This window comes from Dipodomys merriami, unplaced genomic scaffold, assembly GCF_024711535.1.
Source record: "Dipodomys merriami isolate MVZ:Mamm:240054 unplaced genomic scaffold, mDipMer1.0.p SCAF_7, whole genome shotgun sequence".
Taxonomy (NCBI): domain Eukaryota; kingdom Metazoa; phylum Chordata; class Mammalia; order Rodentia; family Heteromyidae; genus Dipodomys; species Dipodomys merriami.
The window spans coordinates 53,596,552-53,621,635 of NW_027206290.1; the positions used below are offsets into that span (position 1 = coordinate 53,596,552).

Genomic DNA, 25,084 nt, shown 5'->3' on the forward strand with positions numbered 1-25,084 from the left:
TTGCAGGTTACATGGGGTTGGTACTCTGCTGTTGGGTTGGGTTCAGTTGTGTTCCATGACTTTTTTCGTGGAAACCCAACAGCTACCTCAGACTCTCCTAGGCAATAGTTTGCCATCTCTAAGCACCTTTTTGACAAAGTAGGTCAGGAGATAATTCCTGAATAAGTGTGGGTGGGCACCATCCAGAGGTGTGGTTGGAGGGAAGGAATAATGAATTGCCTTTTTACAAACCTTGGCAAGAGAGGAAAAGAACACTAAGCTAGGCAGTTGTTTGAATGGGAGGGAAGTCAGAATCATATTAGCTTGAAAGTAATGGTGCATCATTAGTGACAAGCATTCTTGACAACATTTCTGTCTGGCCACCTGTTTATTGTACTTCATTATTTTTCTTATTGAGTGTTTGTAAGTGACTTTTATTAAATGCCAAGTTTACCTATAATTCTTCATTTATCTCTTTATTACTACTTACGATTTTGATGATCAGGTCTTCAGTGCCATTATCCAGGGCATTTGAGTGGAAGGATAGGATGGTGAGTGGTCATTCCCGACCAGAGAGAAGCAGAGCATGAGCTTCTTGACAGGTTCCCACTGGAGATTCTGAATGGGATAAATACATCCCCTCTTCATTTGGTGCTTTCTAGCAGTCTGCTAAGGCAGGTTTCCATGAGATTATTTTATGGCCCTTGTAGCTAAAAAGCTGTAGAATTGCCATTGAGAAGGATTATATGTGAAAGGAGATAAAGGGATAATCCCACTAGTTTCATGAGTGTGTTTGTTGGCAGTGTTTCCTGTTGTATTGAGATTAAGTGATATTTAATATGGGATGGTCTGATTAAGTATATGAATTTCTGAGTCATTGAAATGGCCGCTCATCATAGTTAGGTGAGTCTGTTGAGATGGCCTTTGCTAGAAGCTAGGTATAAAAAATAAAACACCCTAACATTTATTTAATGCTGACTTATAGACACTCTTACAAGTATTTGACACATATTCATTTTATCTTCACAGTTGTCCTGAAATATAAGAACCATCTCTAGCCCCATTTTTCAGAAGGGATTGAGGAATAGAATGTTTAAGTTGTCTATGATTCTGTAGCTTCTGTGGATTGAACTGCCCCAGGGCTTTGTTCTCAGCTTTAATGTTGCCTTTTAGCTAGGTATGGAGGAATTGTTAATAGGAAGTTGAGCTGGACAAATGTGTAGGAGAGGATGGTCTTTGGCATGGCATTTGGAATTTGGCAAATTCTGCAAGGTAGTTTGTTACTTGTTTCCCTGTGGTTAATTTGGGTGTATTTCTCTGAGTTTTGTGATAGCAAGGTAATATGCTAGCATCCTCCCTGTCAGACACTGAGGATCAAAGGCTGTTTCTTTTTTTTTTTTTTATTTAATTTAATTTTATTTGTGAACATACTGTACAGAGGAGTTACAATTACATGGGCAGGATAATGCGTACATTTCTTACCAAGCATTGCAGCCTCCTCCTTTGTTTACCCTCCTTTGTTTACCCTGTCTCTCCCCCTTCCCCTCCCTCACTGTTTTGTTAGGCTGTGGGGAGGTGCTTAAGTTGCTACTTCTGTGTACTCCCTCTCTCTGGTTTCTTATTTCTTACCTTTGACTTTTCCTTCTCCTTTTTGTATAGCTTTCTGCTGATTCTTAAGGGAATCATTTACTTCTCCTATATTCCTGACCTGACTCCCACTGTTGATTTACTTTCATTTATCTTGGAGGGCTTTGTGTAGCCATGGCTTAGAGTCAGAAGCCCCCAGCAGAAATTCTCCCTACATCCTGACTAACTGTGTTACCTTGGGCAGCTCATAGGAGATTCTGATTCTGAGGTTTCTTTAGACCACCGGGTTGTGGTGAGGTTGGAATAGCATACATTCATGAAAATGTCTTTAAAGCATAAAGCAAACCTCCTGTTATTTAGTTTTGGGTTGTTATTTATTACCTTACGTGTACCAGCTTGGCTTATGACAGGTTTGTTAACCTAAGCCTCTGGTCTTACTCTCTTTCCTAGCCCAGGGCACATTTAGTTGGCATGGGAAGGGGCTTAATAAGTGAATGAGTGGATCAAGAAAGTCTATCTGAAGAAAGTTTGTAGTTACATTCCCCCCCCTGCCCCCCCATTGAGTAAAGCCTTTCTTTGTCATGTTTTAGAATAGGGGAAGAACAGGGTAGAGCTCACACAGTGAAAGTACAGACCTAGTCTGAGTGTGGGGTGGGATTGTATTAACTGACCATGAAGGGTAAATGGGAGCTGGCTAGGGTTAGTGTGCTTCCGACAGAGGGCAGTTAGTAGTGGATGGGCTTGTAGTTTACACTGGAATTAATATGTGCAAAATCCTTCCTTGGAACTGGCGGATTCTGCTTAAGGCCTTCAAGGATTCTTTGGTAAGCTTGTGTAGTTCATGAGAATGATATTATCCATATGGATTGATGACGCTAATTTTATTACTATTAATTTTCATGCTGGTAAATTCATTAGTTACTAGGAATTTCTGCAGCTCTGTGCTCAGGTCTATTTTGGTAAAGTGAATATGTGAAATTGGCAGTTCATATGTCTTTACAAACACCTTATGAGCATTATTTCACAGAATCAGGGAAGAGTTTTACATGGACTAGCCTTATATGTTAACCAAAGGAACATAATTCTGAAGACCTATCTGTACTATTATTTTTAGCTTTATAGAATTTGAAGATAGCAGTGGATATGGTTATGTACATTTACAATGTTTAGACTGAAAAAGCAGTGGCACCATTCTGTTACAGATTGAATGACAACACTTTTTTAAAAAATAAATTTTGAGTAATCCTTAAAGAATTTTAAGAAAACTATTATAATTTCCCTATAGTTAGCAAGTTTGTTATTCTAAAGCATTAACTCCTTGGTTAGGACCCTGTAAATGGCACAAATAGCTACTAGCTAAGGAAAATGTACAGAAATGTGTTGGTAATAGATAACTACTTTGACCCTCAGAGGGGTGAGAGTCAGACTTCCCCTATTAGGAAGTGATCTTGTCTTTCCCCAAACCTACCTGCTTTTCCAGTTGGTCTTTTTGAGTGAGTACTTGTGGCCCATCACTCCTAACCTCCTGGAGTCACTTTAAAACCTTCTGCCACAGGTCTTTGTGGTTGATGATGCCCCAGGTGCAATTTAGAACTCTCAGGGGAAAATAATAAATGGAATGAGTTTTGTCTTTTAAAAGGCTAGCATATTTTCTGTTCCTAAAAAGATTGTTTCTAAATTCTAATAATGGTGTAAATGGAAACTTTTCTTTTCAGATAATGTGGATGCAAGTGATCTTAAGCAGTTTTTTGAGACCAACTATTCTCAGATATATTTCATCTTCTATGAAAATTTTGTAACACTGGAAAATAGTTTGAAATTAAAAGGTAAGCCTTTTCTTCATTTTTGAAAAACATTCGGGAAATTTTATAATTTGTATATATTTTATTTATAGTTTTATTTAGCTTTTATTTTAGCTTTCTTCCTTGCTGGCCTTTAGCCAGTATGTGAGATCATGGTGTCCTGGTTGGCATCTTGGCTTCCCTTGAGCTTTCACTTATACAGGTGTTAATTAAATCACAGAAGGCATGAGTTCCAAAGGAATGATTAACCTAAAAAGAAGGAATGAAAAATAACAAAATATTTTTAAAACTCCATTAAAAGTCCATTATAGAGTTTGAAGTAAAAACAGAAGACCTCCAGTACTGCTTTGCAGAAGCAAAGCACTATGCAAGATTTCCTCTCATAAATATTATTAGTGTATTAGGTTTGTCTTTTTGTATTGGTTATTCCCATATGTAAAATAGTCTTTGAAAGGAACACCAATAATGCCAGACTTCACATCCTTCTATATTTAGGTGGCAGAATGACCCCACCTTTTTGGCTGTGTCTCTTGGGGCAGGTTAGTTATCCTCTCTCTGGGTTAGTTTCCTTCTGTCAACATTAAACAGGTAGATCAACAAGTATCATAGGATTTCAGGGCCGAATTTATCACATAGTAGTACATGCTAATGAGTATTAGCTCCATTGCTCTTTTAGTTTTGTTTTCATATAATCTATTTGAAAAGTTATTTTAGTTAGGCAAAATAAACCAATCTGCTTTCCCTATTCTCTCATACAACTTAACACAACATTCTGATGCCAGTGTCTAGTGCACACCAGCATGTGATTTCTAAGTCACTTTAGTTCTGACATAGGCTACCTGAAGATAGTGTCACATCCTACATGTTAAAGTCTTAGTGCCACAAGACTGCTTATACTTCAAATGCCAGTTGCAAGGTCCAAGTTTACCTGTCCCTAGTATCTACTAGTTATCATTGGGATTCTCATTCTTGATTTTTATCACTTTGCTAGAGATCTTACAGAATGCAGGGAAACACCTAACTTATTTATCCATTTGTTACAATATGTTTACCCATTTGTTACAAGTAGTACACATTTAGAATGAGACAAATGAATAGCCAGATGAATAGTTATACAGGGAAGTTTGGAAGGCCCTTCTATAGAAACTTCCTTCCCTGGGAGTTAGTGTTCACCACCCTCCAAGCATGTAGATGTGTTTTTATTCACCAACCTGGAAGCTCCTGGAACTCTCCTATTGAGTTTTTTCGTCTTCTTTTTTTTTACATAGGTGTGATTGATAGCATCATTGACCATTGGTAATATATTCAGCCTTCTACCTTGCCTTCCCCTTCTTGTAGATAGAGTGAATGGGGCTCAAAGTAGGACTTTAGGTGGAAGAGAATAGCCCTGTAGGTGGAGGACAGAACCCGAGCAAAGACAAATATATGCTTAGAACACATGTGAGAAATTAATTTCTTTTTCTTGAAACATAAAGTATATGATAGAAAGCTTTAGGGGGTCCGGTCGTGGGGCCTGAACTCTGGGCCTGGGCGCTGTCCCTCAGCTCTTCAGCTCAAGGCTAGCACTCTACCACTTGAGCCACAGCACCACTTCCGGCTTTTTTCTTATGTGGTGCTGAGGAATCAAACCCAGGGCCTCAAGCATGCAAGGCAAGTGCTCTACCACTGAGCCACCTTCCCAGCCCCTGGAAACCATATTATTCTTGCAAGGAGCTTTGAATTCTAGGCTAAGGAGTCTGTACTTCGTTTCAGGTAGTCAGAGCTCTTAAGAACATTTAAAAACAATATTTTATTGTAAAGATACTGTATAGAGGGGTTACAATTACATGAGTAAGGTAATGAGTACATTTCCTGTCGAGCATTGTTACCCCCTCCCTTATTTTTCTTCTACTATCCCTTCCCTCCCCATCTCCCCAACTCCTCCCTCTCGCCCATCCCCCCGCAAAAAGTTGTTCATTTCCAAGAACATTTGCCTTTAATATAATGTGGCTTGTAAAGGGAGAGTAGTTAGGAGATTGATGCTTTCACCCATGTGACAGCTGCTCTGTGTGAGAACTAATAAGGCAAAGGGAAGAGAAAATGTGTCTCAATCTCAACATCATCATCCATGAGATTGGCTGTATGGGAGAAGTAGAAATCAGAAAGGCTTTCAGGAACCCATGTCAGACTTTGGAGCTGCCATTGTAGCTATGGAAACCTGCAGAAGTGTCAGATTTAGGAGATAAGAAAATGAGGACCTCTTTGGGCATTCTGTGGGATCACCCTGTTATATAGTTGGTGTCAGGGTAGTAGAGAGATAGGGGACTGGAGCATGGAAGGAAATAAAATCATATTGTCAAGGGAGTAAGTATATTTAGGCAAAGAGAGTGATGATTAGAACTTTAGGGTAGTCCCTTCTTTTGTTGCACTGATAAAGAGGAAAGAAATGGAGTAGTGGGAGAGATACCAGGGTTAGGACCTGCCAGAAAACCATTTGACACCCAGGCATATAGAACAAAGAAAGAAAAGTTTATCGCCAGTAAAGGGACTGACAAGGCCAATTCTCACAGGGAGAAGCAGCCCAGTCTTTGTCTGAGGTGGAGTATATAACGTAAGGGGCTAGGAGGCAGGGACCTTGATGTAGATGTCTGGGCCAGGGACTTCATCATGGTGGGCTAGGATTTATGACAACTCCCAAGTAGTAGATAAGGGGCCTGCAGCTGGACATACTGTAGGTTATATGGCTGCAACTGCCCCAATGGAGAATCATCTTAAGGTAAGGGGCAAGGAAGCCGATTATTTACTGCCTGCATAAAATGGGCCTAGGGTTCTATTTACTGCCTGCACCAAATGAACCTATGATGAACACTCTGGGAAAGGTGCCTGCCAGGTCCTGGGAAAGGAGCATGCCAAGCTATGGGAAAGGAGCCTATTGGACTAACAACCAGGAAAGTGTTATTTCACAAGCTCAGGGAAGACAGAGTTTTAGGCATGAAAAATTGGAAAACATGATAACACAGAAAGGTAAGGTGTAGCATGACTAGAAAATGAGAGCACATTGCTGAATACTGAGGGGACAGTTCTAGGTAAAGAGCCAAACAGATGGACACAGAGTGGCAGAGCAGTGACTGGGGAAAGTTACCCATGAGAATAACCATGTGAAAAAAGACAGATTATGTCTCAAAATTGTCATGGGAAGGTTGTTAAGGATTACATCTTCCTGTATTGGCAGACTGAGGAGATGGACAGCAGAAGAGAGAAGTAAGTTGGTGTAGGTACTACAGGAGTGAGTTGAGACAGTATAAAGTAAACAGAAGAGAAATGAAGAAGAGTTTACAGGGTAACCTTAATGTAAGGAGGGAAAGGAGGAGGAAGAATGAGTATAGTCAAAGAGGCATTTTAGGGCAGAGAGGAAAAACTTCAAGGCTTTCTGTTAAGTGCTATGATTGCTCTAGCCAAACAGAAGCAGATGTCAGGCATGGGGGAAAAGAGATTTGGAAGGGAAGAGATTTGCAGTGGGGTCTGACATAGAGCAGATGGCTTAGAGTCTTACTGAATGATCTAGGCTCTACTCAGCCATAAAGTCATATTTGAGTGTGTAAACCCTGTTTGCCAGTGCATTGTTTTTCTTAATAGATTTCTCAGTTTCCACTTCTGTGATTTATAAATTGATATAAACCTAGAACTTAAATTAGAAAAAAATTTGGCCAAATTGGTAGTTATTTCAATGTTATTCATTGTATACTATGTAAAAAATAAATTATGCAATTTGTGGGTAGGGACAGGAGGGGGAAAATAAAATAAATTAAAAAATTTTGGCTAGTTTTTAGTTACTTCCAATATGAAATGATCTAATATTTAATTGAACTACTTAGCTCTGCTCCTTCTCACTTTCTTTCAAAGATGTGTGAAGGAATAAAGTGTGATACTGTGTACAATTAAAATAGCAATGAAAAAATGCTGTAATCTTAGTACAAAACCCAACTATAAAAATAAAATTCAAACATTTTTAAAGAGTCCCTTCTTTCTCTTTCTTTTTTCCCTCTCTTCCCCTTACTTCCATACATTCTTTTTGTTTAGGACAATGTGATTCTTCAAGACTTCATTTGTTTATGCTATGGAATAAACCTCCGCCAAACAAGAGTACCTTCAAGCAATCATAGTCCAGCATATGGCTCTCTAAGTCTGCTGGAAAGTTCTGGTTTAGGCTGACTTGTGCCTCTGGGGTCAAGTGTAATTGAATGGTGTCATTCTCATGTCTTGATTGACAAGCTGTTAACCAGAATGCCTTAGTCCTCCGAGGTGGTTTCTCATTCACCAGCCAGCAGTGTAGGTTGGCTTCCCTCACATGGTTAACTCAAGAGTCCCAGGCTCACCAAACTGCCTCACATTTGCTAATGTCAGAGAAAGGCATGTGGCATCCCAGATTTAAGGGATAGAGAAAGAGACTTTTTTTGATGGCTTTTTTTTGTAGTCTATTACAAAGACTCAATTAAGAATAAATAGAAATGGTGAGAGTTTTGAAATTTCTTGTTTTTAGTATAATATCTGTTCTACTGGAATACAATGAAAAAAACAGAATGAAAGAAAATGTTTACTGGGAGAAATGGAAATCATTTTATGATAACCTCAGCCTTCTAGTTATTCAGGTACAAACCTTGGAGTTACTGGTACTGCCTTCGGAATGCATCCAGAATCATTGGCCTTTTCTCATTGCCTCCACTGATGACACTGAAGATGCCAGTATCCTCAATGGACTATAACAGTAGCCTATGGCTGCCCACCCCCGAACTCACCCCCCCTGCCCTCTCATTCCCTTTTCTCCATAGATCTGTGAGGATCGTCAGATTAGGGGCCTGAAACTTCTATCTTGCTGACTATTTTTATAAATAAAGTTATAAGTAAGCTTCCATTGGACACATACTCCTCCATTTATGTTTTGCCTGTGGCTACTTTTATTAAGCTGAATTGAGGGGTTACTAGAGAGGTCTACCAAGCTTAAATACTATCTGGCCTCTTACTGAATAAGTTTGCCAATTCCTAAGTTAAATGATGTAAGCCAAATAGTTTAACATAATGCCTGATTCACAGAATCAACAATAAATGGTAATTTCTGCTGGAGAAAGATAGTATAGTTTTATAATTTTCATTGTAGTGTGCATTTGCCCAGAGATACAGATACTTATATTACAAGTTGCATGCTTCTTGTTTTTTTGTTGTTGTTGGTTGTTGGGGCCTGAACTCTGGGCCTGGGAACTGTTCCTCAGCTCTTCAGCTCAAGGCTAGTGCTCTACCACTTGAGCCACAGCACCACTTCCAGCTTTTTTTTTTGCTTATGTGGTGCTGAGGAATAGAAACCAGGGCCTGATGCATGCAAAACAAGACTCTACCACTGAGCCACTTTCCCAGTCCTGCATGCTTATTTTTATTATGATGCTAGAACCGTGTATATTCTGCCATGATTTGAGCTAATAACCAGTTGACAAATGAACCAATTACCTGCTAAGGGTAGTGATGACTTGGGAGCTGTGTTTGCACAACTAGTAAGAGGTGGTTCTATTAGATATGGACCCAGGTTTGTTGTCTTTTTTCTATCTACATTCCTAGTGTGTACCCCATACTCCATCTAGGTATTTTTTGGTTAGATATATGCATATTGAACTTTAAATAAGATACCTTTTAATATAATTCATAATATACATATTTAAATATCACTATAGTAACTTTAATTTTTTTAATTTCTAGGGAATAATAAATCACAAAGGGAGGAGCTGGACTCCATCCTCTTTCTTTTTGAAGTAAGTTTTGGTTAATTATTTTGGCTTTTAAATATTCTGTTGAAAATAAAATAGATCATTTTACTTGAAATGGCTATAGATTAATGTGTATTTCCTTCCTCTTTTTTCCTTCTACCTGCATACCCACTTTTTCAAAAAATGCCTGAAAAGAATGTTCTTCTTTTATTTTTTTTAATGTGGAGGATTTTTCCTGTATGGGGATCTAGATGTCAAGTTATTAGGTGGAAGTGTGTGTACATTTTAAGTAGTAGACGCTATTGCTAAGTTGCTGGTTTATAAAGGTCATATAAACTTAAATCTAAGTGTTATATAAAATTCCTTTAATCCTGCAGATGGTTGTCTTTATTAATATATGTTAATGATATGCAAAATTCACTGCTTTAACAATAGATCTTTCTGATTACTAGTGGGGTTGTTTGGATCTTTGTGTGTTTGTATGTCTTTGCTAATCTTATATTCCCTTTAAAGCTGGAACAATGTTTGACTTTTTTGATCTATTAAGTTTAAAGTCTTTCTTGCCTCAAATATATTAGACAGGTGCCAGATTATATATACTTGTAGAACTATACTCATAATTAAATTATAAATTCTGCAAGTTAATTCTTGGTGGGCATTATTCATGGTTTGAAGAGATATTGTGCTTAATTTGGTGGGAGTAGATGATCTTTTCTGACAGTATGTGTGCTGTGGAATTTGCTGAGAAGACATGAGAAAGTTCCATCCCAGGAACTGGATCATGGTTGGCACTCCATAACTGTGATTCCCCTCTTTCCTTTGAGGGATATCCTTCTTTCTCAGAATTTCAGGCACTGATTCATGGCATATTTTGTAGTGGTTTCCTGTGGTTACCTTCCTGGGAATGAAATCTGGGAAGAGGGCTTTCATTTACCAGGAAGGAACTTTAATTAAGCTGATCACTTAAATCTGTTGACTGTCATATGAACAATTCCACTGACTTTGTTTATTTCTGTAATAGGGAATGGGTTTACTACAAAATAGTTAGTGAAACTCCTGACACCATCTTCCTGCCTCATTTTGAGAACTATAAGCTATATAGGTATTCCCCTTTCTTACTTCTGGAGGTAGTAACTTCCTGGCACATTCTTTCTTTTTATTTTTTATTTATTTTGTTTATGTCTCATGCCAGGTTTGGGGCTTGAAGTCAGGGCCTGGGCACTTTCCCAGAGCTTTTTTGCTCAAGATTTTTGTTCTTTCACTTCAGTCACTTCTCTATTTCTAGCTTTTGGTGATTAATGAAAGATAAGGGTTTCAGATTTTCCTATCTCTGGCTGGCTTTGAACTAAAATCTTCAGATATCAGCCTTCTCAGGGGTGAGCCACTGGCACCAAGCTCATTGTCTTTCTTTTAAAACTGAGTATAATTGAACATTTAAATATACAGTTATTTAAGGGTACGCATAATTGTACCATTAAATAACCCATCGTTTGGCTTTTGGTGTAATACAAAAGATCTCATATAAGGAACCACCTGTGACTTGTCTTTTATTTTCAGCATTATTTCTAATATTTATTCACAATTTAGGTTTAGTTCATTCATTCGCACTGCTGGCTTCAGCTTACACACACACACACACACACACACACACACACACACACACACACACACACACACACACACACACACACACACACACACACACACACACACACACACACACACACACACACACACACACACACACACACACACACACACACACACACACACACTCAAACACATGATTAATTCCTATATTTTGTCTAGAGGTATTTTTTCTTGGATTTTCTGCAACTAATGCAATGGCCAAGTTTGCCAGTTTTGTTTTCTTGCTTACTGGTTCAGCTCTCTATTACATGGTAAGTAAAAGTCATAAAGTGCTCAACGTATTTCTGAAGAATCTATATTTCACAATCAAGAACAATATTTTTGTAAATTTTTTGCAGGTACTCTATAAATTTGTTTCTATTCTTAGTTTGATAAGATTTGTTTTGAAAATTATAGATGGGCTTTACAGTTTTCAAAATTTTCTTTTGCATTGGTTGAGATCATTATGTGATGATTCTTTTGATAATATGATGGTGAGTTACAGTTCTAGATTTATGAGTTTATAAATTGGTTGCATTTGTGGATCTATATTCATAACTGAGGTTGCCCTTGTTTTCCTTCCTAATATTGTTTTGGGCTGATCCTGCTGTAAAGGTTGTGGAACCTATTGTTATACATTTCTTCCTGGGTTTTTTTTTTTTTTTTTTTTTTTGGCATTGGGGTTGTATCAGGGCCTCACCATTTGGTAATCTACACTTGAGCCACTCTTCCAGCTCCTTTATGCATTGGCTGTGGTCTTACTACTTGAACTTTCCTGTGTTGCTGAGAATGCCAGGTCTGTGTTGATGCACCAGCAATTGTGCTTCTCCCTTAGAGGTTAACTGACATGTGCAACTGGAAACAGCCATTGGATAACATGGAGTCTTCTAAATTTCTTTTCCTTGGGTTGGTCTTGAATCATGACTCTTCAGTCTAAACTTCTCAAGTAGATAGGATTTCAGTCTTGAGGCATGTGCCTGGCTTTCTTTTTTAATTGGTTTGCTAATGGAATTTCAGGTTGAGTATCCCAAACTTACTGTGGGTAAGGTCTGAGGGCTAGAGAAACTGGCATTTCTAGATCTTAGTACACCACATCCTTTCCTCCACTACTGTGGATTGAACTTGGAGCCTTGCACCTGTTAGGCAAGTGCTCTATCACTGAACTACATCCCTAACCCCACCCCTCATTGTTTTTCTTGGCTTATTGATCACAAGTCAGGTTCTAGCTCAGTTTTCTACCTTCTTCCTGTTTCCCTCTTTGTTTTTATTCCTTCTTCTAAAATTTAAATTTCTGATCTGTTGCTCTATCTTCTCCAAAGCCTGGTAATATTTTTTGACAAATTATATTTTAAGAATTAAATTTGTTGTTGATCTGTGTTCTCAGAGACCCTAGTCCTAACCTTCCCACTAAGTAAGTTTTGATACCATGACTAGGGAAGGAATTATTAGTGATACATTGTCATTCACAGGGGATTAGTTGCCTATATAAAAGAACAAATATATATTATTCAAAGCTTCCTAAAACTTTCATTTTTGCATAGAAAATATGAGTGAATAATGAACTTGCATTAGTTTTGCTTATGTTGTATTCTCTGGCTTTAGAAGTAGATTAAAATTTGTGTGCTTTTCTTCTGGGCACTAAGTAACTTTATTGCTGCTTTCTACATTAGTACCATAGAAAGAGGTGGTTTATACATCAATGTGTAAATAATTGGGAAAGGCTTCCTTTAGACATGGAATTATTAAGATGTGTTAAATCTAAAAGGGTTACTGTGTAGGGATGTAAATGAGAAATGGATTGGACGTAGAGAAGAGAGTTAAGAAGGCACAAAAGAGGAGTACGTAAAGAGAACTGCTTTCTGCCTTTGTAAGGCCAGAACAAACCAAAGGGGAAACTTAGGAAATAAAAACAGTGGTTTTTAGTTGTAGGGAGGTACTAGAGACAGTGTTCTGGTAAAGTGAGGGAAAGCTGCCAGGGAAGTCCAGGTTTCAGTCCCATGTAGTAGGCAGACCTCTCCGTTTGTGTCTTTCTTCATTCGGAGTGTGCACACCCTTTGGAAGTTGACCTTTGCTGTAGCAACTATACATCAAATTGTATGTATCGCTTAGGTTTCAGTTGTTGTTTGTTCATGGAGATGCTGGTCACTTGGTTATCACTGTGTTATGACCCTACCTTTCCTATCTTTTTCTTTTCCTTCTTTCCTCTTCCTCCCTCTCTCCTCCTCTTCCTCTTTTTTTTTTTTTTTTTTGGTGCTGGTACAGGTGCTTGAGCTCAGAGTATCACACTCTTGCTTAGCTTTTTGGCTTAAGACTGGTACTCACTGAGCCACCCCTCCATTTCTGGCTTTTTGCTAGTTAATTGAAGCTAAGGGATTTTTTTCTGTCCCAGCTGACTTCAAACCTTGATTCTTAGATCTCAGCTTCATGAGTAGCTAGGATTACATGCCTATGGCACTTGGCTTACTTTTCTTGTAAAAACATGTTTTAGCCAGGTATCCATGGCATGGTATCTCAGGAGGCTGAGACTTGGAGGACTATGGTTCTTAGCCTAGGTAGAAAAGCCTCCAATTAACCAGCAATAATGCTGGACCTACAAGTATTACTCAAGTGGTAGAGCTCCAGACACTGAGTAAGAAAGCCAAGTGAGAGCACAAGGCCCTGATTTGAAGCTCCAGTACCAGCACTTCTCTGTCTCTGTCTCTGTCTCTTTGTCTCTGTCTCTCTTTGTGTCTCTCTGTCTCTGTCTCTCTCTCGCACACACACACACACAAATATTTCATCTGTCATTGCTGTTCATTTAAAATGGAGGTATGAATATAATGATATGGGACCCCAAAACATGAATTTATTTTTCCATATTAACTAGAATATAAATGTTTTACAGGGGATGTCTTGTTTAATATTTTCCTTCTGAAGTAGGTTCTGTTTTCCGAATCTTTTTTACTTTTATTTTTTGGTGCCAGTCCTAGGGCCTGAACTCAGGGCTTGGGTGCTGATCCTCAGCTTTTATGCTCAAAGCTAGTGCTCTAACACTTGAGCATTTTCAGGTTTTTGGTGGTTGATTGGCAATAAGAATCACATGGATTTTTCCTGCCCGGTCTGGTTTTGAACTGAAATTCTCAGATCTCAAGTTCCTGAGTAGCTAGGATAACAGGCATGAGCCAACCATGCCTGGCTTGTTTTCTCAGTTTTCATAGAGGAAAGATTGGAGGTTTTGAGAAGTTAGGTGACGTATGTAAAGCTGCATGTTTAGCAAATGGTAGAGTAAGGAGATAAGTTTTGTTCTGATTCTAGATCTAATATTCTTTTTTTTTAATCCTTTCTTTTTCTTTTTTTTTCTAATCCTGGGGCTTGAATTATGGGCCTGGGTACTGGGTACTTGAGCTTTTGTGCTCAAGCCTAGTGCTTTGTCACTTGAGCCATAGCTCCATTTTTGGGCTTTTGTGGTTGATTGGAGATAAGAGTCTCTCAGACTTTCCTGCATGTCTGGCTTTGAACTCTGATCCCCAGATCTCATCCCCTTAAGTAGCTAGGATTACAGGAATGAATCTCAAGCAACTGGCTAGACTTCACATATTTTTTTAAAAAATTATTCTTACTGTAAAGATACTGTACAGAGTGATTACAGTTAGGTAAGTAAGGTAATGAGTATATTTCTTGTCAAACATTGTTACCCACTTCTTTGTTTTTCTCCCACTATCCCTTCCCTCCCTGACTTATATTTTTAATACACTGCCAATGGAGCCTGGATATTGTCTTGCCTTTCAGGCTCTGAACTGATACTCTGTATCAATCTGTGCCCATTCTTCAGACATATGTACTGTGTAAATATTGAATGTCAGGCACAGGTCTGGATGCTGTAGATACAGCAGTGAAGCAGGATAGACAGCCTTCTATTCTTATGAATCATATGTTAATATGCTATGTATCCATTATAAGGTAAGAGTCTACTGATAAGAATGAACTTAATGGGCTGGGAAGGTGGCTCAGTGGTAGAGTGCTTGCCTTGCATTCATGAGGCCCTGGGTTCGATCCCTCAGCACCACCCTCAGCAGATAAAGCTGGAAGTGGTACTGTGGCTCAAGTGGTAGAGTGCTAGCCTTGAGCTGAAAAGCTGAGGGACAGCGCCCAAGACCAGAGTTCAGTCCCCACACTGGCCCCCCAGAAAAAAGAAAAAGAAAAAAGAAAACGTTTCTGTGAACTGTTAAGAGTGAGCAACTTAAAGTTAATAAAAGTAATCAATTAATTAATAAAAAAGAATAACAGATCAGAACTTGAATTTTGACAGAAAATTCTGAATGCCCTTTTCAGAACTGTCATTTTGGTTGTGCCTTTGAGATAGTTATTTGCCTAGGAGAGAGGATAGTTATATAGAACTGTAAGGCTCCTGGTAACTGGGCTTAAAGGTCAGATAATCCACCTGGCTTTGAGAACTTTTTGGATCAGTTCTTGAAAGGTTCTCTCTTCTCCCTAGGTACTGGGGACTCAAGGCCTTGTACTTGTCAGGGAGTTGTTCTAGTAGGCAACTTTTCTTTCGTTATTTTTTAGGTAGAGTTTTGTATATATGCTCAGTTGGCCTGGATGAGATCCTCCTATTTGTGCCTCTAAAATAGCTGAGATGATGTGTGCACCACCAAGTCCAACCTTTTTATTTATTGAGATAGGAATTGTAAACGGTTACCCATGCTGGCCTCAAACTGTGATCCTCCTGATCTGTCTCTGAAAACACTTGGATTATATATGTGAGTCACCACACCCAGCCAGAGAGATGATTTTAATTATACCTAGAATTTGTTGTAATCATTATATACATGGAAGTGATTGTTATGAAGGAAGAAGTTATGCTCAGATTTGCTTAAAAATAGGAGGCATGATGTATCACATGGGGCCACACAAGGAAACACCAAGGTAAAATCAGCAGGCAGAGAGACAGATAGACCAACAGACAGGAGTCTTTGTTGCCTTTATTGCCATTATTTTTCCCCCAAGAAGAATGGGCAAGGCAAGGTAAGCAAGTTCAGCAGGATTTAGTTTATTAGACTGGATAGTTTGAATAATTTCACCAGATTCTGGTCCATAGGAGTGGCCCTTGTTTTCCATTATCCGTTGGGTGATTGGTCAGGAGAATAGTGTCCCAGATACAAGAGACCATTAAAGAAGGTATTTGTGATTATGGATTTGGGATTGGTTTTTGAATCAAAACTAGGCTCTTAGGCACTGTCTCTAGGAGTTAGCTAACTCAATAAGTTCCTTTCCAGGTGAGTGAAGTCAAAAGAGCTGAATACAAAAAATACAAAGCTTGCTGGGCACTGGTGGCTCATGCCTGTAATCCTAGCCACTCAGGAGGCTGAGATATGAGGATCACAGTTCAAAGCCAGCTTGGACAGGAAACTCCGTGAGACTCTTATCTTCAATAAACCACTAGAAAACTGGAAGTGGTGCTGTGGCTCAAGTGGTAGAGCGCTCGCCTTGAGCTGAAGAGCACAAGGAGAGTGCCCAGGCCCAGAGTTCATGCCCCACAATTGATAAAAAAATAAATAAATAAAATAAAAAATATTTCTCAGGTGAGAAATAGAATGATTTGGAGTACTACATACATGATTAAGAAGACATCTAGAATTTGATAACAGGAATTATCTATCTCTCAGATCTGATTAAAATACACAGACTAAGAGACTAAATTCTAAAACCTACGTATGTTCTAGCATTGGAATGGTGTTTTTTGCAGACATCACTGTTAGAAATCATTAGTAAACAGAACATTTGCTTTCTAGATTCCTTATTCTAGTTTATCCAAATTAGCCACAAGGTTAAACTATTTTTATCTTGTCATGATCATTCCTAGAACCTGAACTCTTTATAATCTGTAAACTGAGCCAGGCTGGCCTGACTTTCAGATTCCTCTGCCTCCCAGTATAGCTTTCTTTCACATTGCATTGTGTAACTTTGAGTGCAGTCCTCAGATCTCAGCCTCCTCTGTAACTAGAATAATAGGTATGAGCCACTGGCACTTGGCTTGAACTTCTTTTTGTATGGTTTCATTTGAGTCTCTTAGTTTATACAACTCTCTTTCCAGGAACTGCCTTTTGCTCTCATCTGGCATGTTCTTTCAGGTTCTGTTCAACCTCACTAATTTCTTCTGGCAAGTATCTCAGGAGGTGCTTATTCTTGTGAGCTTACATAATAATGCTATAATGTGTTACCATTTGAATGTTCTTTGTTATCCTTTAATATGTCTAAGTCTTAGCTTCTTAATTAGACCACAAAGTTCCTGAGCATTACAACCATTACTTACAATCCTTTATTATCCTCCACAGTGAGTTTTACTTGTTGATATTTATTGTTGGATTAAAGTCCCTTGAATTCTCAAAATCCTTCCAATGGAGTAATCTGTCATTATTGGGTTAAAACCTTTTCTTTTTTTCCTTCCTTCCTTCCTTCCTTCCTTCCTTCCTTCCTTCCTTCCTTCCTTCCTTCCTTCCTTCCTTCTTTCCTCTCTTCCTCCCTCTCCCTCCCTCCCTCCCTCCCTCCCTCCCTCCCTCCCTCCCTCCCTCCCTTCCTCCTTCTTTCCCTCCAATTTTTTGCTGGTACTTGGATTTGAACTTAGGGCCTTGCGCAGCTTGCTTGCTTGGCTGGTGTGCTACCATTTGGACCATGCCTTCAGACTAATTTGTTGCAGGTTATTTTGGAGATGAAGTCTTTTGAACTTTCCTACTGGGATGGCTACATCTGCCATCTTGTGGAACTCAGCCTCTAGAGTGGGTAGTATTACCTGGCATGAGCCACAGCACCTGCCTCTTTTTTTTTTCTTTGCTTGACTGCCATTACTTCTGTCTAATGTGCACATATCATTGACATTACTTCCTCCTCCTCATATAAAGGCAAAGGACTTCCTTCTCAAGCTATTAGAACTCCTTATTTCCATAAAATGAAAAGAAAAAGCGTATTTTCAAATTCTTGGACTTTTAAGTTCTTTAAGGTCTTCAAATTTAGAAATTTAGGTGCCTCACTGGATGTCTTTTTATCTTTTCAAAGAATGAGTCTGATTTTGATTGTATCATCTATGTCACTGTCATAGTTTTAAATGATCAATACAAATTCTAGAGAACTTTTTTTTTTTTTTTTTTTTTTTGGCCGGAAGGGGAGCTGTCCTGAGGCTTGAAACTCAGGGCATGAGCACTGTCCCTAAACTTTTTTGCTCAAGGCTAGTGAATGCTCTACTACCATAGCTCCACTTGTTCTTCTTTTTTTTTTTTTATGACAGTTAATTGGAAATAAGAATCTTACAGATGTTGGATGCCAGTGGCTCACATCTGTAATCCCAGCTATTCAGGAGGTTGAGCTCTGAGGATCCCACTTGAAGCCAGCCAGCACAGGAAAGTCAGTGAGAGAGACTCTTATCTCCAATTAACCCCCAGAAAAATGGAAGTGATGCTATGGATCAAAGTGGTAGAGCACTAGGCCACAATCCCTGTTTTTTAGTGTTTTATTTTCATGTGAGATCTTGTGCTTTTGCCCTGGCTAGTCTGACCTGTGATCTTCCTACTTTCACCTCTTCAGTAGCTGGAATTATGGGCACAGCACAAACCCAGCTTGATTTTGAAAAAGTGATTCTTGTCTTTGCACCTCCCAAGTAATTAGGATTACGGGCATATGCTGCCATGCCTGGCTTACTGGCTCATTTATTTCCATATAGTACCATAGAATAACCATAAGGTTACTTTGGTGTCTGCTTTTTGTTGTAAATGTTTATGATCTCCACAAACTGGAAGGTAGAAACAGTATAAGCATCTAGGCTCATTAAGAGACAATTTATTGTATATTTCCATGTTACTAATTTGAATTAGAACACGTGTATGAGGTGAATAAAGCCATTTTCAACAGAGTTTAACTCCCCAACTTAAATATTTAATGCTAATAATGCAGTGTTCTGTATACATTGAGACTTCAAGGTAAGAAACTTGGTATTGTCCCAACAGGATATACTAAATTACTTAGTTTACCTTGGGGGAAGGGAAACTGGAGACAAGATGTTTGTGGAAGTTTGAAATTACATTCTTGTGATTATCTGTGACTGCACAGGTGCCCTGCATTTCCTGGCATCCTGGCCCCTGTCACATAGGGTGTCACTTGCCTTGTTGGTAACTGATACCATCCAGAGAAGGTCCTCTGGAAATGCTCCCAAGAGTCCTGTAAGGGCAGATGGTAGAAACTACATCAAGAGTATATATATATATATATATGGGATATTCACAATAACACTTGAACATGCTGTATTTATTGTTAGAATGGCAGAAGAGGATGGGAAGAGATGGGAAGGGCAAACAAAGGAGGAGGCTACAATGCTTGATAAGAAATGTACTCATTATCTTGCCCATGTAATTGTAACCCCTCTGTACAGTATTTTCACAGTAAAAAAAAAAAGAGCTTTTCTTTCTTTTAAGCTGAATAAAATCAATACCTCAGCACACTTTGTGTTAAGTTGGCTTTTTAAACAAAAATATGCATTTACAAGAGACAACAAATACTTGTTATCTTGTAAATTTTATAGCATTTGTTTTGTTGGATGCTAGTGTAGTAGCTGTTACAGAGTGACACCTAGTGTTTGACCTGCTAGTGACACGGAACAGGTCTGAAGGAAAAGAACCTGACTTGAAGCCTTCTTTTCTTTCATGCACCAACTGATGTGTCAAACCTGGGGCATTCACTGCATGAACTTGACAGTCTCAAGCTGACATGCTTGTCTGTCATGCTTTCTGGTTGTGTCAAAGCAGGCATTAACTCTCTGTTTCCAGAAAGGTGGGAATGAAGTTGTGGCATCTCACTGAGGCATTGTTATTTCTTTCATCACATACAGAAACTCTTTGGAAGTGAATTTATTTTCTTTTTGGAAAGAAAAAGGGACAGAAAAGACAGTCAAATAAGTTATGCTAATACCAAAATCCTAAGATTGAAGCTACTTTTCTTTTTGTTTGTGCTGGTCCTGGAGCTTGAACTTCAGGAGATAAGAATCTTACAGACTTTCTTGCCCTGGCTGGTATTGAACCATGATCCTCAGATCTCACCCTCCTGAATAGCTAGGATTACAGTTGTGAGCTACTGGAACCCAGGTGAAAGCTAGTTTTTAGCTAGAAAGTAGAAGCTTATAGGAAATGAAGAACAGAATGGCAAATGTGTCTGTGACTGAAACTTCTTAGGTGACATCTAGTATGAGACGAAAACTTCTCATGAATCTGATCTTTCTTTAGGGCAGTGCCCACTATTGGTGAAGTTTGAAGGATGTTCTCTCATTAAAAGTGAACCATTTAGTGCAGTTTCCTTTTTTGTAAAGAGAGATTTAAGCCTTCATATTATCTGAAGCAAATTGAATACATAACCTCTTGGAACTTATCAACTGCCTATGCTTCCCAGTTTCTGAATATAACAATTTCAGTACATAATAAAATGCTACAAATTTTGCATTTAGTACCTAGTAAAAATGTCTTCTCATTTGCTTCTTTCTAGTTTGTTCTGCCTCTAGTTTGTTGTAGCCTTTTGTTCTGTACCTGTGCACGTGCCCTTTCTGCATGCCACCTCAACCTTTGTTCAGAGCTGTACCTACTGGAATGTCTCCTGGTTGTGATCTATTGATTTTTCTGTATCTTTCAACTACCTTGAATGTTGTCAGTGTAATGTAATTCTGGTTTTTCCACTGCCTTTAGGACAATGATCAAATTCTGCCTTTTCTAATCTTTCCTTTGCCTCCTTTGCATCCCTTGTCACTTATCTTACTTCTGTCCTCATTGGCAACCTCTCCAAGGTCTCCTGATCAGCAGCAGGGACTTTTCTTTCTTTTTTTCCCCTTCCCTTCTGTTCTCTGCGGTTTAATCTGCCTAAGGTACCCTTCTCTGGAAGTTTTGCCTTGTGTATCTTTTGTGATTCAGTTCAAAGATGTTCTGTCCTTACTTCCTGGCGTGTAGTGACATTGTTGATTTTCTTCCAGAAATCACTGTCTTTGATATCTCTTTCTCTAGTTTTTCACATAGTACCTGGCACAGAATGGGCACCTCATAAGAATATTTGTTTGTGAATTAAATAAATGAGGAGAACTAAAGCAAATGTTCTTTGAATAAACCCATTTATTCTGTTGCTTTGTTGCAGATGTATGTGCATGTATGCCTCATACATCATTTTCTGTATTTTATTAACAGTTTTTTCTGTGTTTGGAAGCCAGTTCTACTTTTGGATTTGGTCTTTGCAATGGAAATTTGGCCTGCTTGTACTCATTACTATTTTATGAGATGATTAATATTTTTTGCTTTTAACTTTTTTGGGGGGATAGAGGTCACTTACTTTTGCTGTGTAGAATATGCCTTATAATTTGAAAGATATACTTTCAGTTTTATTTCTTTCCACTAGTTATCTTTAACAAAATACTATCTAAATCATTTATTTTGGCAATCTATATCAAGAATATAAAGAATAGAGTACTATTTATAGTCCCATACTTTTACTCTATGTATCTTTTTTATTTGCATTCTCACTACTTTTAGGTATTTTATACCCAGACTGTTTTATATAGTATTTTTTTTGGGTCCGGTTGTGGGCCTGAACTCTGGGAATGGGCGTTGTCCCTCAGCTCTTGAGCTCAAGGCTAGCCTCTACCACTTGAGCCACAGTGCCACTTCTGGCTTTTTTCTTTTTGCTTATGGGGTGCTGAGGAATGGAACCCAGGGCCTCGTGCATGCAAGGCAAGCGCTCTACCACTGAGCCACCTTCCCAGCCCCTTATATAGTATTTTTAAAATGCTGTTTCCCTTATGTTAATTGTTTTGGGAATTTGTTGCATTTTTATAACTACCATATTAATATCAGTTATGTAAATACATCTTACTGATATAATATTTATATACTCAGATCCTTGTGATGAGATTTTGATTAATTTCTATATTTTCAGGAAAGTGAATTATGTAAGTCACATGGTATATTGAGAAAGATAGGTGTGTGTATATATATGTTATATGTATATATATTCATATATACGTATATATACATATATATATAAATAAAACTGGCTGCACTTTTTTACCTCCTCAAAACTTTAAATTTTGTTTGCGTCTTAAGACAGCTAGTGTATCCTCTAGCAATGTTTATCATGAACTATGCGGTTATGTAGGCATGAAGTCTGCTTTGGGACTTCTGTTATCTTCATATGTCTACGTGCCCTGATGCTTCTTCTACTGACTTGTCTATCCACAATGATCAGTTGACCTCATTGTACTCTGCAGCTTGTGGCAGAGGGAAAGACTGAGGTCAGCTTTAGTATAGGATGAATATCCTACACTTTTGATAAGTTTATATGTTACTTTTAATTATTTACTGACTCTGCAACTTCAAGCATGTTATGTCTACATATTCTTCTCCGTCCTTTTTTAACTTTATTGGTTTATTGCAACATGTAGTATCCCAGTGTAATGGTGTATGGGGGCATCTGCAACAGACTACCTAAATTGTACTTTCCATGTTTTTCATCTCCATGTAATGATTTTCTGATGTCAGAATGTTATTTAATTACGCATCCATTTAGATGCGTAATTAAATTCTTCACTCTTTTAAGCTGTCATTCAGTGTTATCTTGAGTCTTGTAAAAAAAACCATGGATGAGAAATTCTATAGTCTTTTCAGTAAATCTGTTGTAGAGCAGGCATTGTTTCCTTTGCTGAATTACCATTCTAGATATCTTCCACTTTCATGGGACAGGGATATTGCAGGTCATTCTACAGATACTGTTGGCCCTCTGTAGCATCATCTGTGCTTGTAGATGGAACCCTTGCCCTTTCTAGATCTCCATTGCCTAATCAGGCTTTCCAATAATATAATATTGATTGATTTCAAAAGTACAGGAGGGAGAAATTAATGTCCTCTCTTTGAAAATTATATTCCATAGTTCCTTTTGACATCTCTGCTTTTCATTTTAAGGCTAGTTTTTAGAAAAATTAAAAAAATTACTAGCCAATTAAATCTGTCTTGTTAAGTGCCTCCTCATCAGGTTTCCACCATTTTAAGGTAGGTCTACTTTCCTTAAATATGACCAATCTTTGTACATGTGAACTGAAATCAAAGTTTTTTAAAATCTTATTTTTGTAGTTATTTTCCCTCACTCTTTTCCCTATTGGGACATGTAGTGGTTATTATGGAACATGATATACTGGGCAATGCTTTTGATGTTGGGGATATCAGATAGTAAGAAAGTGTATTTTCTCTCAAGGAATCTAGCACCTAAGTATAGAGGAGTGGATGAAGAGTCTAGTTAAGTCAGGCTTCTCCCTAAAAGTGATGTTTAAGTTTGTGCTAAAGGGATATGACAAATTGGTGCTGTGCTCTCCTTACTTATAAAATCATAACTAGTGATTGAGTAGTATACTGTACTAGGAAGGATTGCTAGTTTAAAAAGAAAAGCAGTACTTTCATGCTAAGAATATATCCTTTTTTATTATCTATATTTCTTTAGAATCCTTAATGACAATTTGTTATCCATAAATATGGTTAATAATAGTTCCTTTCGTTTCTATATTTCCTTTAGCTATCTTGTATTTTATGTCTAAGTTTAAAAATGTTAGTTTTTTCATAGTGGTTTTATTTTCAAAGTTATCTTAGGGTTATTCATTTTCTTCTTGATACATTAGAGTCAATTCTTACTTTTCGTAAGAGGTAAGAGGCCACATGACAGCAAAAGAACTATATCTGTGTGGAGACGTATATGCCATTGAGCTCCCATGCCCATGAGTCCTTCCGAAGCCAGACTATAGTTGAAGTTCAGGTATTCATACAATAGTTTCTCTAAACGGAATCACCGATTTGCCTCCTAAGTTTTCTGGACATTTATTACTCTAAAGGTCAAGTAACTAAGACTTGTCTGCTTTTGAACTGAACTTCCTATTTTCTCCCTGAGTATCATTTTTTTTACCTAGCACTACTGAACCATGCATGTAATTAGGGGAAGGGATGATTTCCGTCCTGTCTACTTTTAGATCAAACAAGTTTAGTTGGTTATTGTTTAGTAGGTCATGTAACATAAGTATGTGATATTTCCCTCATTTTTCACTATCCTACTTTCTACATGGGATTGAAATCAATTGTGAATCCACAGGGTATGTTCCAATCATCTGGTAATAATTTGGAAAAAGTCCCAAACAAATTAAATAAAGACCCACAATTTTAAAGTGTACCATAGCATCTTGTATAAACTCCAGCTTATGTTTTACATTATTCCTGGTCATGCAGTAGGTTGTGAAGAAAAGAGAGTTATGGATAATCAGTTAAAAGAATGACAGATTCCCTGATGTGCTGATCAGTAGTAATACCTAATTTCGATTTCGAGTGTGCTATAATGGATTACCATATAGATGTAGCTGAGCACTGAGCATTAAATAGAGCCATGTGTTTTTCAGAAAAGTAATATTTATTCACACTGTGTGACTTTCTTGAATTTTTTTTTATTTTATTCTCCAGTGAAACTACAAACAAGATGTCAATAGCTTATGTGGCATTCACAGCAGTATAGCTTAGACTATCAGCTGTGGTAGAAGAAATGCCAGATTGTATTTGCCTTATAAAGGTAGGCCTCATCTGGGATTTCTGAGGAACAAGGCTTAGCATTTAGATATAGATAACTGTCTTTGGCTTTATTTTTATTGACCTCATGGAATTAATGTATAAAAAATGGCTGTTGCAGTATTTGGGTACAAAAAGAAGTATCCGTATAATTATTATTTCATCCTCTGAATTGTTGTATAAGAGTCTGTCCTTTTAGGAATATTTTTAGTAGCTCAGACATTAGGCATGATGTTTTGTATCCAAACCTTATTGAGTTTTATTTTGGAGTGTTTTGAAGTACATCCACCTTATAAATCTGAAAGCTTTTATCTAAGTGTAGTGACGACAATAATCCTGAACTTAGAATAAGTTGAAGACTACTTTTGTGGTAGACTGGCAGAATCTAAGCATCTGTATTTATGTCTTGCTACTTTTCTTTGTTTCATACTAGCAAAAAGAAAACTAAGTCAGGAACAACAGTATGTGTTTGAGAAAGCTGAAAAGCATGATTCAGGGTCAGGTTGGGTCTCTGACTAAATTAGAAGACTGAAAAACACTGAGGCTGTCAAACATCTGTCAAGATAAGATATATCCTGAATCTTTCATTTACTCAGCACCTGCTTGGCAAGATGGTATCAGATAGTGACCTTGCAATGTAGTTGGGGTGCTAGGTCCTCTTAAAGGAGAATACATATGAAAGTAGGACATAATGTCCCTGCTGGGCCATTTGCTTAAGTGAGTGAACAAAAGGGAAGGAAGCAGAAAAACTGTAGGAAGACCT

General features: G+C 38.0%; 1 protein-coding gene across 2 annotated transcripts in view; it reads left to right on the forward strand.

The window, feature by feature from the left end:
- The window catches only part of Ralgapa2 (Ral GTPase activating protein catalytic subunit alpha 2), a 315,000-nt gene that overhangs the window by 24,302 nt on the left and 265,614 nt on the right, over positions 1 to 25,084 (forward strand). For both annotated transcript variants that reach the window (XM_070006662.1, XM_070006663.1), the window contains exons 2-3: positions 3,282 to 3,392; positions 9,093 to 9,145. In XM_070006662.1, coding sequence (XP_069862763.1) covers positions 3,282 to 3,392; positions 9,093 to 9,145 — 164 coding nt within the window. The remainder of the gene's footprint in view (positions 1 to 3,281; positions 3,393 to 9,092; positions 9,146 to 25,084) is intronic.